Consider the following 19,292-nt stretch of genomic DNA (forward strand, 5'->3'; position numbering starts at 1 on the left):
AATATTTTTCTTTTTCTTCAAGGATGGGAGGCCGTCCCATTTTGTTGATGCCAGTGACAGCTCTGTTTCAAACTGGATGAGATTTGTAAACTGTGCACGTTATGACAATGAGCAGTGTGTCACAGCATACCAGCACAATGGTGAAATGCACTACATGGCCCTTAGAGACATCGATGTTGGCACAGAAATACTGGTAACTATCTTGTTTACGCCATAAAATTGTGTGTGTGTGTGGGGGGGGGGGGGGGGTTAGAGCTTATAATTGATTTATAGATTTTTATGATCTTTTTGCATCGGCAATTTAAAAAAAAAAGAACCACTATTTTAATTAAGCAAGTAACAGCAAATTGGTACACTGGTAATTTTAATAAGGAGTGAACCTAACAATCCTTATTATGGCAGAGTCATCCAATATCTGGTGCAGGTCACTTTTTAGGGAAAATTTTAAATTTGAAAATTAACATGTTATTATTTGTTTACAGAAAATAAAAAGGTTATTTTATTATTTATGACAAATATTTTAATGAAATGATAAAGTCTAAGCATTGAAAATATTAAAACTTCCTACTTGGGGATTTCACACACAATTTTACTGAATATGTAATTTTCCTTTTTTTTTTTAAATTTCTAACGGAAAATAGTCAATTAAGTAAAATAAAATGTATTTTAAATATGAAGATGTCAATCTTCTGACACTGTTTTATTCCACTGTCCCTTTTTGCAAAGCACACATCATTTTAAAATTGACCTTATCACTTATAAGAATGTGATGCCAATAATGGACTGCCTCCTTAACAGTAGCTCTAACAGAAACCTAACTTTAAAACTATTAACTATAAAAAGTTGCAATTTAACATAATTTAAATGTGTCATAAATTTTTAAAAATTTAACTGATGTTTTGATGCTCTTACACACTAAAACAAACACAAATTCCAATCTACTCTTATCTGTTACACACATTCACTTAAATAAATAAAATATATTGGAAATACTTCAACCGATATAATTGGCACAAATTTTCATTCCTAATTTTTAAAACTCAAATATCTTAACAGAACAGTATAATAAACCAAGTCTATTATTTATCATTTTGAAATTTAATAACTTTAACCCATTCTCCATCTCAACTTAATAGCATACCCATTTATACTATTAAACGTACCTCAAATCTACCAAAACAATAAAGAAATTCAACTTTAACTTATCCTAACTCAAATCTAACTGAAATAATGTATACTATCAAACCTTTTTAAATTATATTGATAGTGACCAAAAGTAGTGTTAAAATAAATAATAATTAGTAAACAATAGATTTTTGTTTAGCTTTTTGATAAAAAATGAAAAGTAAAACATAATTTATAATTATAGCATTATTTAAATTAAGAAAATATCTAATTTTCTTACATCCTCAGCCTCTTTTTAAATGGCATAATGGTAAATAAATATTAAATAGGTAAATACAGACATTCTACATATAATAAACTTAATAGCATTGAAGATGAATGCTGCACACTATATTTAAATTATGATGACCTGAAAATGGTAGAAATGAGTTAGACTATATGGCCTTAGCAAATATTTAAAAAACTGAAAATTTTTTTTAATGAATTAAACCAAAAAGTGCATACAAACACTCCCAGTGTTACAATGCACCAGTGTGGAATAAATGAACCTGATCTGTTGACGCCTTTGGATTTCTATAGCAGATATAGTCTGCTGCTTAATCAACATAACTATAGCCTCTTTTTATATTTAGATATAAATATATATATAAAAAAAAGGCTTCATTAAAATTTTTGTCATGGGGTTAATTAGGGCCCTTTTTTATCCTTATTTGACCACTAAGAGGCATTTAGGCATAAATTACACAAAAGAGTTCATTATGATTTTAGAGTTCCATTAGTTTTTAGACGTGTGTCTAAAGTTGGATTTTTTAAAAATTACCATTGATTTACATGAAAAGTATAATAAAATACTGTGATTTGGTTAGAAGTGCTTGGCGACACCACACCATCTGTTAAAATGGATTGAATGTTTTTACTTAACTAGTATAAAACAGTATTTAACATTTTCATGTGTACTATAGTGACAGCTATATTTAATTTTACTAGTTAAAACAACATTGTACTACGAGAAAAATGGCCCGTTGAGGAAGGATACACCGGGCGCTAGGCTGATAGTGCTGTCTCTTTTCTCTAAACTAAAACCACCCCCCACACCCCCCCACCCCCACACACACCACCCCCCACCCACACACACACCACCCCCACCCCCCCACCCCCACACCCCCCACCCCCCACAAAACATGTATACCGTCCCATTCCACGAAATATAATTATATACTTTTTCCAGTGTCCGCCCCCCTCCCCGAAAATTCTACCCCCGCCACCGAAAATTTCAAGTACCCCCACCCCTCTCCGGGGAGGAAAAAGTCTAAACTAAAACCACCCCACCCCCCACACACACCACCCCCCCCCCCCACCCCACACACACACCACCCCCCCCCCACACCACCCCCCACCCCCCCACCCCACCCCCCAAAACAAAAACATGTCTACCGTCCCATTCAACGAAATATAATTATATACTTTTTCCAGTGTCCGCCCCCTCCCCGAAAATTCTACCCCCCGCCACCGAAAATTTCAAGTACCCCACCCCTCTCCGGGGAGGAAAAAGTCTAAATTAAAACCACCCCCCCCCCCCCCCCACACACACACACCCCACCCCCCCCCCCCCCCACCCCCCTAAAAAACATGTCTACCGTCCCATTCAACGAAATATAATTATATACTTTTTCCATTGTCCGCCCCCTCCCCGAGGGGGGGGGGGGCCTCAGACGTTCTTACGCGGGGGGTGGGGCTTCGCCCCTACCCGAAGAATTGTATGAAAGAAACTCTTCACGCAAACCACTTAGATTAGACAAAATTGCCTTTGTATTGAATGTTTACTCGATAATCAATGACGTCATATTAATGTGTGCACTATCCGGCTTGAGATTATTTTCTACTCTGTGCTATATGTGTCGACGTCATATTTCGTTTTCGTTTCACTGTGCATGTTTTTAAATTGCTTGTGTTTTCTCTAGAGCGTTCTTGTCAGACAGATAGATAGATAGATAGATAGATAGATAGATAGATAGATAGATAGATAGATAGATAGATAGATAGATAGATAGATAGATAGATAGATAGATAGATAGATAGATAGATAGATAGATAGATAGATAGATAGATAGATAGATAGATAGATAGATAGATAGATAGATAGATAGATAGATAGATAGATAGATAGATAGATAGATAGATAGATAGATAGATAGATAGATAGATAGATAGATAGATAGATAGATAGATAGATAGATAGATAGATAGATAGATAGATAGATAGATAGATAGATAGATAGATAGATAGATAGATAGATAGATAGATAGATAGATAGATAGATAGATAGATAGATAGATAGATAGATAGATAGATAGATAGATAGATAGATAGATAGATAGATAGATAGATAGATAGATAGATAGATAGATAGATAGATAGATAGATAGATAGATAGATAGATAGATAGATAGATAGATAGATAGATAGATAGATAGATAGATAGATAGATAGATAGATAGATAGATAGATAGATAGATAGATAGATAGATAGATAGATAGATAGATAGATAGATAGATAGATAGATAGATAGATAGATAGATAGATAGATAGATAGATAGATAGATAGATAGATAGATAGATAGATAGATAGATAGATAGATAGATAGATAGATAGATAGATAGATAGATAGATAGATAGATAGATAGATAGATAGATAGATAGATAGATAGATAGATAGATAGATAGATAGATAGATAGATAGATAGATAGATAGATAGATAGATAGATAGATAGATAGATAGATAGATAGATAGATAGATAGATAGATAGATAGATAGATAGATAGATAGATAGATAGATAGATAGATAGATAGATAGATAGATAGATAGATAGATAGATAGATAGATAGATAGATAGATAGATAGATAGATAGATAGATAGATAGATAGATAGATAGATAGATAGATAGATAGATAGATAGACAGACAGACAGCGAAACTATTATATAGAATACTGAGAATCATGTTTGAGTTTACTTAACTGCTTTAGTCTGGTATTCCCAAATTTTCAGGTGTACTATGGCAACAACTATAACAGAGACCTGAGTATTCAGGTACAGAGGATTGGTGTTGTGAACAATGACTTTGGTAAATAGAGTTTACTCATTTATTTTTATTGAATTGATTGTTCTTCAGTACATACATGTCTGATATCTAACAATACTAATCTATATATATAATTCTCTTCTGGGAGGCGCTAGAAAACAAGCTGTAAGCGCACTCCCTACTACCCCACCCCTACATGGTCTGGTGAGCTGTGGTTACGCTAAATGTTTACATTCGTAGAGCCGGGTTTAGTGGCGGCTATTAGGGGCAGATAATTTTGTTTGAAACTATTTTAAACTTAGGGGAGGTAACTAAGAGGGGGCTGCTTTCGCTGGGGGGGGGGGGGGGGTGTAGGGTAGGGGTTGGGGGAAAGGAGGGTAGGGGTTGGGGGAAAGGAGGGTGGGGGTAGTATCGTTCTTAGCGACCTACTGATAGTGTTTTAAAGCAAATATTTTCAGTGGTAGCATTGGTACTGTCGAATTCACAAATTATGAATTACTGAAAAGTAGAAAATAAAACAATTAAATGGCGGCATATGATATGCAGCGGGCCGGCTCGTATCTTTAAAAATCAATTTGTTCTACCGCATGACATCAATTTTTATAATTCTTGCTAGACTTTATCAGACAATACAAAATAGGAAAGCAAATGTGTAATTGTGGGGACGGTTTGGCCTAAGCTGTAGAGCGCTAGGCTGTTAACCCAGAAGTCTCAAGTTCAAGTGAGTTGATTGTCCTTGAATCCACCCAACTGTGATGGGTACCTATCTCATGTTACGGAAAGTAAAGGCAGTGGGGCTTTGAGACTTTGGTTAGCAGTCGAGCAGTGCCACACTGTCATTTTGAGAAAGCGCGAACCCTCAATGCTGTCATATATCTTTTACAGATATTTTAGCAGATATCTATCAGTGTCAGCATTGCAGATTTGCTTTTTTAATACTTTCCTATTTAGATTCATATCTGAAATACAAACATGAAATGGAAATCCCTGACATTAAGGGTCTGGATCTCACAGTTGACAACATTGAACATTCTTATCAGTTATCAAACTTTCATCAACAACGTAGAATTCGTAGAGGAAAAAAGCTTCACAAGTGTGACACTTGTGGTAAATATTTTGCAGATTTCTATCGTATAAAGTTACACCTTAAAACTCATCTAGGAGAAAAGCCTTACAAGTGTGACCAATGTTGTAAATGTTATACACAGATTAGTCAATTAAATAAGCACCTTAAAGTCCATACAGGAGAAAATATTCACAAGTGTGACCAATGTGGTAAATGTTTTGCAACTCGTGATCCGATACAGAGGCATCTTAGAAATCATTTAGGAGAAAAGCCTTACAAGTGTGATCAATGTGGTAAATGTTTTCCAACTCTTGATCCGATACAGAGGCACCTTATAAATCATCTAGGAGAAAAGCCTTACAAATGTGACCAATGTGGTAAATGTTTTATCAAGCTTAGTAGCCTTAAGAGTCATCGTAAAATTCATACAGGAGAGAAGCCATTCAAATGTAACATATGTTGTAAATGTTTTACCCAGTTATGTCACTTAAAGAAGCACAATAGAACTCATTCAGAAGCAAAGAGATACAAGTGTGACAAATGTGGTAAAGGTTTTAATACTCTTTGTGAAATAACAAGACACCTTAGAATTCATATTGGAGAATTGCCTTACAAGTGTGACATTTGTGGTAAAGGTTATCCCCAGTCTGGCAACTTAAAGATACACAATAGAATTCATACAGGAGAGAAGCCTTACAAATGTGATAAATGTGGTAAGTGTTTTACAAGTACCAGCTGTTTAAGAGGACACAATAAAACTCATTCTGGAGAAAAACCTTACAAGTGTGATACTTGTGGTAAATGTTTTACCCAGAATAGTAACTTAAAGATTCACCAAAGAGTTCACACTGGAGAGAAGCCGTTCAAATGTGATCAATGTGGTAAATGTTTTTCTCAGGTTGGTAACTTTAGTAAACACCTTATTATGCATTTAAAAGTTTAAGTTTAAAAGTTTAAAAGTTTAAGTAATGCGGTAAATGTATTTCAGATCTCTCACATTTATCAGAACATAAATTAAAAACCACCACTGAAATATATCCAAAATGTGACGCTTTTCTTTTTACTTTCTTTTATGAGCAGTGGCTCTTAACATTTTTGGAGATACTGAACCAGAGTTTCTTCCAGGCATCTCTTCGGGGGGGGGGGGGGGGGGAGGGGGGGAGGGGACGACAACACCCCCCCCCCCCTGCCCCCCCACCCCCGGAGAAAAAAGTCTGGAAGAAACACTGTACTGAACTCCACCCATTTGTAATTATGTGCACTCACCTGACCCTTTTTTTTTATAGTTTAACGGCAGCACTGATAAAATCCGATTAGGTATCATGTAAGTCGGGTGGTGTGTTTTGACTGTGGACTAACCCTTAAGACTGACCCACCGATCCCCTGGGGTTCGATTGAATCCGGGTTAAGAACCACTGGTATAGACATAGTACTGTCATCGTGCACAAAAATTAAATAAAATGTTGACAGTTTTTGCCTCTTTACACCTTCCTACTTTATCATATACGGAATACAAAGCAGGAATTGTAATCAGGAAAAAAATCTAATAAGAGATTTTCACAAATTTTGACGTGCAGGAAAACAGTTTTGCAGTCCTGTCATTCTGTGTGTGTGTTAGAGAGAGAGACAGAGAGAGAGCGTAAACACTTAAATATGAGTACTTTTTCGGTATTTGTTGGCAATTTCATTTTTAAGTATAATATAAATTTTAGAGCGCTTTCAGGAGGTAAAAGGAAGTGGTATGCACAGTCCTTTTGGTCTCATAAAGCCGGTAACTTAAGTATTATTTAAGTTAGGTAGATAGAATTTCACATACAAGTATTAGATTATATGTGCAAGTTTCTGACAACGTTTGAACGATTTCCGGTCATTGGAAGTGGTACTTTATTTCAGTGGAAACACAATAACTGTACAATTGTTTTAGTTACATAGACGAAATTTCATGTACAAGTAAAAGATCTTATACTTGGATCACTTACAATTTTTGAGTGACTTGTGATGTCTGGAATTGGTGCTTCACTCTATTCCTGGTTTCTAAAATATTAAATACTAAATAACGAGTACTTTTTTAGTGCCAAAATTTCGGCCTCACTCAAAATGTGTACTAGAAGGGAGGTAAGGTACCGTCTGTGCACAAGGCTCTGGACGGTTATCATCCTTGACACCAAGGTCAAGGATGATGCCAAAAAATGTAGATAGAAACATAGCGCTTGAGACAGGGGGCGTATCTAGTTTCAGGAAACCCTAACACTCATCACACTTCAAACATGAACACAAAAATAAACTTACAAAAACCATTAACATAAACACAACCATAACCTTGAACATTAGTACATACATAAATCCTAATGTGTATGTTACGTTTGTGTTGGTGTAAGTGTTTATGTTGTGCTTGTGCTTGCATTTTTGTTTTTGTGGGTTTTGGTTTTTTTTAGGTAGGGAAGGGCAAGGGTTTGAGGTTGCGGTGAGGGTTGGTTTTATTTATGGTTTATGTTTGCATTTTTTGTGTTTTTTTTAGTCCTTTTAAATAATTGGCTTATTTCGTCCGTCCGTATTTAGAAATTATTTCAAATATTTTATAAGTTAGAATTTTTACGTTTGCATGATTAAAATGTGTAAAATTTTAACTAATTTACTAATTGTTTTGAAATGACACAATTTTTGTAAATATGTTGATATTTAATGCGTAAAATTTACATCGATTAAAATAAATAAAGGTAAATAACCCCCAAAATGAGTTACCGAGTTGTTTTGTTTTTATTTGTTTATCCTCAAAACTTCACATGGTAACGTTGTATTCAAACAATATGGAATAACAATGTTAAGACGAATATGTTGGGATATTTAAACCATGCCCAATGGCAGAAGTCATGTTTAGTCCTACATGTCAAAGGTTGCAAATTAATGGGTCATACTCAGCGGTAATATTATAATTAAAATAAATAGAATGCAATATAATAACGTTAAAACAGGTGATACTCTCTAATAGTAATAGGCCTAGTAATTCATCAATTTATTGAATGAAAAAGAGAAAAATACTAACATAGAAACAAATATTTTTAACAATGTGTTAATCATTAATGAACTTAGTAGGTAAGTGGTATAAGATTTCCTTTCCGCCCCCACCCATACGAAATATAATTCTTATTCAAAATATATCCTTATATAAAAATAATTAAACCATACTAACTGATGATTCAATAACCCGGGTTAGCCCGAAAAACATTGAGGAAGAAGATTCCACCATAGACCTATGCTTCAGCACACAGAAATTCTCTAACGTCTAACGGGGTTAAAAAATATCACGACAGTCTCCCAATAATCATCTCGAACGATGCATGGGTGGAGTGAAGCTCCTCTAATACAAAGCCATCCTTGAACTTAAAAAAACAAACTGGCCAGCCTTCACCTATCAAACTCCTACACATCGATGACGTCAGGGATAACGACATGGACAAGTACCCAAGCCACTAACATACAACATCCTGGAGGTAGCGGACATTCACATCACAGACACAACATACAGGAGTAAGTAACAACACTGGTAAGGTAATAAACAAAACAAAAAAACAGTCACGTGGTGGAATGAGGAGTGTCAAAAGACGGTGGATGCAACACAACACAATATCTCAAGTTTAGAAGAAATAAAACAGGGAAAATAAGAAAATATATAGCAACTTATTCCGGCGCCAGGGGCGAAATATTAAATTTGCTGCACACGGACGAAAAGGGAAAAGCCCCCCTCCCTCCCTACTTTACTAGTCTCTATTCCTTCACAGTTGTTATTATGTCGTAAAATTAAAAACATTTAAATTAGTCAGGACAGCAAAGCAGCAGTCTATTTTTCAAAAACTTTATGCATCATTCAGTAATGCAGCCCAGAATGAATGTTTTAATTATTATTTTTCACCCCATTTGGCGCCCTCTTAGGGTCGACCCCCCGGGACGGGCTCCTCACCCACCCTCCACTAACTACGCTTCTGCATGCAGAAATGCTGCTAATATCACCAATAGGGCTGAAACTTTCAGAAAGAAAAAGCCATTGGAGGCAGTATTACCAAACCATAGGTCCATTCCCCAACACCATAGAGATATGGAGTAAGTTAAGTCAATGAAAGGGTCTGTCTCCAGATCTGTAGCATTTTATATTAAAACATGCTAACACATCACTTGGTGCCTTAGATATCATCTATTAAAAACGAAAAAAAAAATTAAACAAAAACGGTCTAGTGAATTTTAAGGTTTAAATAGAATTTATACTATCTCGTATACGAAGTATAGCGGAATTATTGTTATCGTGCAAAAACAAATTGATAAAGAGATTTACGCACATCTTGACGTTTTACACCTTACTGAGTCGGAAAAACTTAGTTTTGCAATTTTGTCCGTATGTCTGTGTGTGTTTATGAACACGATAACTTGAGTACCGTTGTCATAATAGACAATGTTATTTTTATTTTTTTATATTTTTAATGCACAGTGGGAAATCACAACACACGCGATTGGTTCTAATTCATTATTATAAGCTTGTCGTTAGTGTTAATAATTTATTCATTTATTATTCAAATGAGGTTCGAGCTCAGAAAATATTGTAGAAAGAAATCGGTTTTTTTAAAAGACAAAAATCATGTAAGTGGAGATATGACTTCTCTTAAGATGTGAATGATAAAGTTCCCTTATTGGACTTGACGGACGGGACACTAGGCAGGTGAAGTAGAGTTTACCTGTTTCTGTGACCTCAGCATATGAAAGGATAGTGTGGTCAGAACCATGCTCAGCCGAAGTCTGAGATGTGATGTCTTTTTGAATGTGGGGTCTGGCTTTTTGTGAAGATGTGTGACAGTGGGAAGGTAAGGGGAAGATTAAAATCGTCGGAAAACGTGACGTCATTTAATATGACCCCCAAAACACACGGTTATTCAAGAATAAGGGGTAGCCTAGTAAAGCACTAATACTACGCAATATTAAACACACCTTGTTTGCTGTTCATTTTGTACGCAATTCTTTATTCTACGAGAGTCTCTTGTATTTAAAAACGTTTAATTAATTAAATATTGATTAAAAATCATGTGTTTATCCCGAGTTGCCATCCCCCGTAGTATTATATAGGCCTAAGTTATTCGAGAAAGTTTAGTGGAGATCACTCCCGCTTTATTTAAAATGCTATGTTAAAATGTGACCTGTTTTTACAAAGTCCGCCAACAATAGTTTTTTCGACGTAAATTGTCAAACACAAAAATGTTGGAAAACACGGTTTAGATCCGGCGTTGGCCTACTTATAATGGAAAATTGCGTATCTATCCTTCCATATAGTACAGATATGCGACTAGTAGTTTCTATTTATATCCTGGTGTATTCCCATGGGAATGACGTCACGTTAAAAAGAGTCGAGGGATACCTAGCATACACAATGTGTTGTCTAATAAACACATCCGGCTACATGTCTAACAAAAGTTCACCGTTGTGATGTCTGAGTCGCAGCTGACCGATCCTTGGCTAGAGTATCCCTAACAGGATGTCGGAACTCAACGGTGTATATAAACATGGTGGTATATGTGGACAGCAATCAACCTCAGCTAACGCGACGGAAACCGACTAATAAACTGAGGCTTCTTTCTACTGAACATTTGTTGTATTGTGATTTTCATCTACTTTGTCCACAGTTTACTGTAAGTATGTTAGAGATTAGTTATGTAAATTGCTAAAACCGTTTAACACACACACACACACACACACTATATATATATATATATATATATATATATATATATATATATATATATATATATATATATATATATATATATATATATATATATATATATATATAGGCCTATTTACTTATTTTAAAACATTGTCATGTCAATTTTACATGTGAATTTGTATTACGCAGTGCTTCAATAAATGCACATTCTGAATTTAGCATTAGCTATTAAAACAAAAATAAACAGTTGCATTCTCGTTTTCTTGTTATTATCCTGGTTAACTCTATTATTACTTTTTTACTAAATACACCATGTCTTTTTTTGAGTAGGGTTTGTAAGTATTAAACACCGATAATTAAGTATTTTTTTGCTTTTAATTTCTATAAAATTTTGATTTAAGACCTTGTTTTTACTTGTAGAAAGATGGCGATGAATCTGCTCAAATCAACTCCTCTACTGGGTTTACTCATTATCGTCCTTTGTAAGTTCCATTTAATCTCATAACAGTAACACACCTGAGAAATTTTATTATTAAAATCATGTTTTATAGAAACTATTTATTGCGTATAACTACACGTTGTTGTATTCACGTTCATGCTGTAGATTGTATGTATTGTTACATCTTCTTGCAGGTACGAGTTGTTTCAGCTCACCTATAGCTTTTGAAACGTCCACCCCAAGTGACCCTTTGATTACTGAAACATCCACTGAAAGTGGCAATATAACAACAGCAACATCCACCCAAAGTGAGCCTGTGACAACTACAACTGCTCAACCGACAACTGTAAAAACCACCACTACTCTTAGCTTAAGATTACGTAAGTATTTATCCTACATAATTCGATGTACACATAATTAATTTTAACCACCGAATGATTATAAATACAAAAAAAATAATTAAAATAAGCAAATACACTAATTAAAAAATATCTAGTTATTAACCATGCCATTATTTTTTGTAAGACAAAACATCTATTTTACTTTATAAACCCTTAGAAAAAAGTTCTTTATAGTAATAATTTATCTGCTGATTCAACAAGTAGTAATGATCTATCTAAAAACTGTGGTTTTATCCATGTAGAGTTAGACAGGATGAGATGGAATAGCATATGGAATGCTATGTGCGCCACCCAGCCTTGTCCTCTATATGACTGGCCCTTGTGTGCTTCTGATGGTAAAACATACATGCATGAATGCTGGTTGAACCGGGCTAACTGCTACAGAGGACCAGAGGATAAAATTCGCAAAGTACATGATGGTGTCTGCCAAAATTAATAGACATTTTAGTTTAAACATTGATGTACATGCTTTTATTAAAACAGTAATTTAAATTTTATAAAATGTAGGTATATGTAAGTCTATATTAGATACAAAATTAACTTTCAATTTATTTTTTAAATTTTCAAACCGAATTACTACAAAAACATACTTTTTACACATTTAAATATATCTAAATTTGAAAAGTGTTCATATAGTCAATTTAGTTTAGGGAAGCCGCCATGTTTGATTTCATTTAAAGCATGTTCAATGCTTACATTTTATTGGGATTCATATGTTGTGATGATGTTTATTACAACACAGTATATGTAGTTTACTTTTTGTGGGGAGTCAAGTGTTAATTAAGCATAATCAGTCAATTGCAAGTATTCCTTTTTATTTTTCAGCATATCTGTGATGTTTTACATTTTTTAAAATTCATTGAATAAAATCTGATTGCTTGAAAAGTATGAAAGTAATTATAATAGTAATAATATAATCTTGTTTTTGTGATTTACAAATTGTGATGTTTAAATAATAATAATGTATAAAATGTATTAAAATTCCACACAAACTAAAACAAAAGCCTTAAATTTGTCTGTCATGTAGAGTTTTTAGAACTTTTGGTAAATATTCTAACGTTTGTGTTTTATAAACACTAAAATGAAACCTAAACATACAGGAACAAGTCCGTACATTACCATATAGATCTACCAGGGTTCGCCAGCCTTTTGAGATGGAAATGCCAAAAGTTAAAATTTACAAAATTTACCAGTTTTTTTTAAAGAGCCACTAACATTTTTTTTTCAACATTTTATTAGTTGATTAGGATTAGGTATATAAAATTGATTTTTGATTTGAAATAAATAGCTTTAAAATGAAGTAATTTTTATTCATAAAAGAACATACAAATGTTTGTCACAAAACGTATTCAATTATTTAAGCTTACTCTGTTATGATAAAATTAGTAATTAACTAATATATAATTGAACAATCCCATTCCACTGTAAAAGATTATACATTTCTTTTTTTTTCACGGACATCACCATCTCCAATTATCCAGACATGCCTCAACACGATAAACTCCTACTAGCTGGATAGAATATTGGTTTGATTACCGTATCGGTCACTCCTGTCCGTCGGTTCTTAAAGGGCTTATCTTCCACCCCACAGAGCCCAGGGTAAACTCGTACCCCACCTTCCAGTACCCGGGGCAACCGTAGGAAGCTAACTTTTAAAAAATCTACCTTAATCAGGTCAAATTAAAGCACTGATAGAGAAATGCATTCTAAATAAAATAATATCGCTATATTGAAATATCGAAATATCGCCATTTAGCGATATTTCGAAAAATCGGCACTTGGGTCATGGCAAGCATTGAATTGTTGCCACGTGGCTGTTAGCAGCTGGCTGTTGGGCTGTGTCTGGTGCCCAAGCGGCTGTCAGCTGTCCGTATACTCTCTACTCCACCTATTCTTACTGAGTGTTTTTATCCTGTTTAGAATTGTTTTTCTTTACAGTATAATGTTGTATGCAGAGTTTCTTCCAGGCATCTCTTCGCCCCCCCCCCTCCGAACGAAATGAAATTTATATAACAATTTATATAGAAAATATATACTTTTAACAGTGTCCGCCCCCCCCCCCCCCCCTTCCGAAGAAAGTCTACACCCCCCCCCCCCCGGAGAAAAAAGTCTGGAAGAAACACTGATTGTATGAGTTTTGAAAACGAAATAATATAATTATTAATATGTGTGCATGGAACTGGAGAGCATACTGACAGCAAAAGAGCCGCATGCGGTTCGCGAGCCGCAGGTTGCCGACCCCTGCCATATACCACAATCACGCCTTTTATTAACCTTTAAATGGAACAAAGTAAAGAATTGTTTAAATTAAATGATGCTATTAACTTCCACGAGCACCAAAGTTTAACTAAAATCTGAGGAATTAGGTTAATACATTAAACGTATACAGCTTCTTTAATACTTTTATTTTAGTTGAGTTTTTTTTTACATGAGTTATTTCATATTAAATACATTAATTAACGTAGAAAAAGAATACAAAGATGTAAAGACTCTAAAATTAAATGGAGGTCTACAATGTGTTTTATAGTTTTTGAAATCAACAAACTTAAAAGTATTTATAAAACATACTTTTAAATAAAATGTTAATTGCTAATCAATCTACTACAATTAATGTATCTATTCGACGGTCGCGGAAAAATTACCGTGACAGTTAACTTTCGTTGGCCCTCTTATCAAAAAGCAAATGCTAGTATTTTATCTTATCCCCCCTGTTTTTGTGTAACATAGTCATTTTAAAAATTAAATTGTCTATATAAGTAGATTAAAAATAAAATAATCTAGCGTCCTTAAAGAGGAAAACATTATATATAAAACTTTAACGAAATCGGTGAGATAAAATTTGGGTTAAAAAATAACAAAAAAAAACCAAGCAAAACAAAACAACAACGGACGTTGTGATCTTAGTAAAAGATTGAACAAACTAAAACTCTCCTTTTTGCCTTTGGTCAATCTACGTGAGTAATATTTTGCATAATTCATAATAGAGCATCGCAACCGCTTATTACCTAAAGATATCCCCCCCCCCCTTGCGAAGCCACTTAAAACTAGGCACTAACTTTTTTATCCACTCAGCAAAAAATAAAGTGCGGATAAACAACTCAACCCCTCTGACCTAGATACGCATCCTGTCTAAACGTAACCTACGCAAATGTCACCACGACATAACGTGAACTGACCTAAATAAACTACCTGTTGTTGTAGCTCTGGTGCAGATCCCGTCCAGACTTTGAAAAACTTTGTCACGTGTTAAATTTTTTAGTAACGGCTTTGTTTCGTTCAGGCATCTCGTTGTAGAGGGGAAGCAGTGTTTCTGCCACACTTTTTTCTCCGGGGGAGGGGGGCACTTGATATTTTCGGGGTGGGGGGGGGGTGGGGTGGTCTATATTTTCCGGGAAGGGGGGGGGGGGGGGGCGGACATTAGAAAAAGTATATGTTTACTATATAAATTAACTCTCGTTCGGGTGGGGGGTGAGGTAGACTTTTTTCGGGGGGGGGGGGGTCCTCGCCGAATTAAATATAATACACATCTAAACCAGTGTCCGCCCCGTCCCCCTCCCGCCAGCAACTTTAAGTCACCCCCTCCTTCGTAAGTTTCAAACCCCCTCTACACCCCTCACGAAAAGAAAAATCTATAAAAGAAACGGTCGTTGTAAAATGTGATCTAGAACTAAAAAAAGAAATTTAAAAAAATTAAATAAAAAAATCAACAATAATAATAATAATAATAATATGGATATTATTATTTTCAATTTCATATTTACTCGTTTTTTGCCTTGAGATTATTTTGTCGTTAGCAAGAACTTTTGTTTTAAGAACATTTATAAATGAAGTGACTATTTCAATATTAATATTTAAACACTTGTTTTGTATTTAACCTATTGAACGTATACAACGCTTTCTAAATTACAAACATCTATGCTATTGGAGGTTGGTTGTAAAATATTCTGTCAACTCATCAGAGTGCACGGAAATATATTTCATGACTGAAGAAAGTCCACATTTAATTTGCAATTGAATGTATTTTAGAATAGAAATAAAATAGAATTTTTAAAAAAAGTTGGAAACATTTTTTTCTATCAGTATAAAAAAACACTTTAAAAACTTAGTCCATAGAACAGGTGAAGTAGAGTTCACCTATTTTAGTGACCTCGGCATATGAAGAGATAGTATGTTCAGCACCATGTCCAGACGCCTTAACTTTCCCTAACGTGAGTTACGTGACCGTCCGAGCTAGGTGGACTCAGGGACATGCTAAGGATATGCATTTGAAATTCTCTACAGTGGTACCTCGCGGTATGACTTTCACAATTTCCATAACATTGGAAGTATGTATCTCAGAGCAATTTTATCAAATAAAAACTATTAAAATGCCATTAAATTGTTTTAGTCCCCAAATACGACACCAATTGTTTGAATTGGAAAGCTGTGTATGAATGGTTAATTTTGTAAACAAATAAAAACGAATTTTAAGAAATGCTTGAAGGAAACTTTGGACACAACTAACTTGCAATTAAAAGTTACAGTGTGCTATCGCCACACCTAGACATTTCTTCCTTATTCTAACAAATCCTGTTAAATTGAGTACATATAAACTATTTTTTTTTATTTTTTAAAAGAGTTGATTGTTCGGACAGTAACGAAAACATCCTGGTGTCTGGTAGACAATATTTCGGTGAAGCGACCAAACCTGTGGTAAACTAAAGGTCATCTCCGGGTCAGCTGGTCTTAGTATGTATAAATAGTGCAGCCAGATACTAGGCGTACATCAACAAGCTCAAGCTAGACGCAATAACTGTCTTACTTCTAAACAAGGTAGGCAATATAGGCAATATGCTTATCTTATATCTTAAATAAATAAATAAATAAGTATATATATATATATATATATATATATATATATATATGCCTATAATCTATATATATAGGGGCCTATATATATATATATATATATATATATATATATTAATTTACTTATATACGGCCCTACATATATTATATGTTTGTGTGTGAGTGTTCATGTCAATTTATTGAAAGGCTTCAGCTTATATTGAATTATGTTTTTGTTCAAAGCTCATTCAGCAAGAAATATTTTTTGTCCAATCTGAAGAGAATGATTCAGAATGTGAAATCCGTTCCTGCTATTCTAACAATATGCATGTGTTTATGTGGTAAGTAAATCTCTTTATTTTTCAATTTAAAATTTTACAATATTTACAATATTTTACAATGTTTACAATATAATTAAGATTCAAAATCATTTTGGTTCAATTTTCCAACTTAGTATGTGTTCTGTAAATTTTACTTCTGACACTTGCTGACAATTAGACGTTAAGTAAATCAGTTTCGATACGCTTTATTTTACCTATTTCATTTCTGCAGGACTACTGTTGGGTGTTACAAGTAACGTTATCCCACAAGATACAACACATTTGCCAATTACTTCTACACAAAAACTACCAACTACTACGACGCCAGATATTATAGGTAAATATTTGTTGTGTTTTATAATTTAAGTCGTCGAAAATTGTGAGTTCACAATCCGCTGATAGTGAAATAGACTAATGTAGTTAGTAGTTGCCTAACCCGAATCCCAACCACTAGGCACAAAATATTATTTACCGAGAAAATGAACAGACCGGAACAATTTTGCACCTCGCGTTCTGCTATTATGTCACTGTGGATTGGTGCTGAATAAATACGAAATAACATCTTACATGTCCGTCGAGGGGACGGAGTGGTCTAGCGGTAGAGAGCTGGACTGCTAACCCCAAGTCTCGAATTCGAAACCGGGTTCAAGTCAGTAGACGGTCCCTGAGTCCACCCAACTCTGAAGGGTACCTAACTCGCGTTAGGGAAGTAAAAGCGGCTGGGCATAGTGCTGACTACACTATCTCTTCATATGCCAATGTCACAGAAACAAGGGAACTCATGCTTACTTTTAACGTTTGGCACAGCCCGGAGTAGAGGCAGAGCGCTAGACTACTAACCCGAAAGTCTCAATATCAAATCCAGTTTCAAATCATTACAACTTCTCTCAGCCCACCCAGCTCTGATGAGTACCTATTTCATGTCTGTGAAAATGTCGGCGGCTTTGGGTAGTGTTAACCACTCTATCCGTTAATTTTCCGAGGTCACAACTGAACTTTACTACACGTTCCCCATTAACCGTTATGTTTGCAAAGGGAACTTTACGTTGACGTAGCAATTTAAATCAAACACACTGTATTAAAAATTACTTTTACATATACTTTAATTTTCTTAGTTATTTTATAACTCATTAAATTTTAAACTAGGTAAATGTGTATGATAGAATTGACAAGGCTAAAAGCTTTTCATTGTGTTGTTTTTTCAAAGTATCAGATCTGTGTAATATAATGTTTCTAAGACGTATTGCTGAGAAGCAAAATCGATATTAAATTAATTAAATAATATAAATTTAAATGTATTATGTTGAAATTTGACTACTAAAATGTATGTTTGTGTCTACAGCCCCGGGTACTGGCAATGGATGGTGGAGGGCCTGTAAGACTTCACCCTGTCCGTGGTATTATATACCTGTGTGCGGCACAAACGGCGTCACCTACGACAACGACTGCTATCTGAGCCGAGAGAACTGCCCTGGCGACGAGCCAAAGGTCAGAGTTCGAGTCCTACACAGAGGAGCGTGTAAAATATAGTTGTTGAGATTTAGTTGTTATGTTGCAAATTTTAAAATAAACTTTTTTTTTTACATTTTTATCAAATGTGTTTAACACCTTTTGAAGGTTTAGTATTTTCTTCTTCTGTATTTTGATTAGCTTTATCACATTTTTTTCGAGATTGTACCAGATATTTTCTGTAATGTAGACACGTTATGATGTAAATAAACTTGGCTATTAGAACAAACATCCGTGTTTCTATCATACATTTTAAACGCAGGAGCCTGCGGACTTAAAGTCCGTCTGTCTGTCGGTCTGTCTAGATCGAAACGCCCGAGCGAAATTTCGGGCAATTCTGACATATTCGGTTCAGAGTTATTGTTCTGATTGTCTAGATCCAACGGGAGACACAATATGATTATAAAAATAGATCTATCACTTTTGTGTATTATGTTAGTATGTGTGATCAGCCCACTATACATTTGCAGATCTAACAAAGTCTGATGTTATACACATTATTATTTTGAGGGAGCTCATGTTAAATAAACATTGCTTGACATGAAACGATGACAACCACAGTTTAAACTGTAGAGCATGGGCGTTGTTGGCCAACTAAGGGATAAATGTATAATTCGTGAGAGAAAAAATCTTATTCTTTCGTATTTGTAAATTTAGAGGAAAAAAGCTTATAAGAAAATCGATAGGCAAATTATTTTTAATATTGCTGATAAGAGAATATTTGGCTGTCTCCCGTTCAACTGATTAAGCAGCCACTGTTAATAAGCTATGGCCTTACATCGCCTTATGTAAATATTTTGCGAGAAGAAAGCGA

The 19,292-nt window shown here is 34.6% G+C and overlaps 3 protein-coding genes across 5 annotated transcripts in view; all 3 read left to right on the forward strand.

Annotated features, from left to right (window-relative positions):
- Positions 1–6,399, forward strand: part of LOC131935641 (zinc finger protein 420) — a 57,102-nt gene extending 50,703 nt beyond the window's left edge. For all 3 annotated transcript variants that reach the window (XM_059292150.1, XM_059292151.1, XM_059292152.1), the window contains 3 exons: positions 23–193; positions 4,179–4,254; positions 5,164–6,399. In XM_059292150.1, coding sequence (XP_059148133.1) covers positions 23–193; positions 4,179–4,254; positions 5,164–6,221 — 1,305 coding nt within the window. In that variant the 3' untranslated portion in view covers positions 6,222–6,399. The remainder of the gene's footprint in view (positions 1–22; positions 194–4,178; positions 4,255–5,163) is intronic.
- Positions 6,400–10,735: 4,336 nt separating this feature from the next.
- Positions 10,736–12,819, forward strand: LOC131935648 (uncharacterized). Its single transcript, XM_059292168.1, has 4 exons — positions 10,736–10,947; positions 11,403–11,464; positions 11,616–11,801; positions 12,065–12,819. The coding sequence occupies exons 2-4, from the start codon at positions 11,407–11,409 to the stop codon at positions 12,256–12,258; spliced, it is 438 nt and encodes a 145-aa protein (XP_059148151.1). The 5' UTR covers positions 10,736–10,947; positions 11,403–11,406; the 3' UTR covers positions 12,259–12,819.
- Positions 12,820–16,551: 3,732 nt separating this feature from the next.
- Positions 16,552–18,724, forward strand: LOC131935649 (agrin). The gene is made up of 4 exons (XM_059292169.1): positions 16,552–16,634; positions 16,893–16,990; positions 17,202–17,306; positions 18,312–18,724. Exons 2-4 carry the CDS (start codon positions 16,933–16,935, stop codon positions 18,497–18,499), a joined length of 351 nt encoding a protein of 116 aa, XP_059148152.1. The 5' UTR covers positions 16,552–16,634; positions 16,893–16,932; the 3' UTR covers positions 18,500–18,724.
- The last annotated feature ends 568 nt before the right edge of the window (positions 18,725–19,292 follow it).

Source organism: Physella acuta, unplaced genomic scaffold (assembly GCF_028476545.2).
Source record: "Physella acuta isolate Inbredline_101_S28 unplaced genomic scaffold, ASM2847654v3 ptg000150l, whole genome shotgun sequence".
NCBI lineage: Eukaryota > Metazoa > Mollusca > Gastropoda > Physidae > Physella > Physella acuta.

Bases quoted from the DNA above. Each gene is read 5' to 3' on its own strand.
- LOC131935648 (XM_059292168.1), top strand. From the start codon at position 11,407: ATGGCGATGAATCTGCTCAAATCAACTCCTCTACTGGGTTTACTCATT. The intron at 11,465-11,615 runs GTAAGTTCCATT...ATCTTCTTGCAG, and splicing joins TTTACTCATTATCGTCCTTT to GTACGAGTTGTTTCAGCTCA. The intron at 11,802-12,064 runs GTAAGTATTTAT...TTATCCATGTAG, and splicing joins TACTCTTAGCTTAAGATTAC to AGTTAGACAGGATGAGATGG.
- LOC131935649 (XM_059292169.1), top strand. From the start codon at position 16,933: ATGATTCAGAATGTGAAATCCGTTCCTGCTATTCTAACAATATGCATG. The intron at 16,991-17,201 runs GTAAGTAAATCT...TCATTTCTGCAG, and splicing joins AATATGCATGTGTTTATGTG to GACTACTGTTGGGTGTTACA. The intron at 17,307-18,311 runs GTAAATATTTGT...TTGTGTCTACAG, and splicing joins TACGACGCCAGATATTATAG to CCCCGGGTACTGGCAATGGA.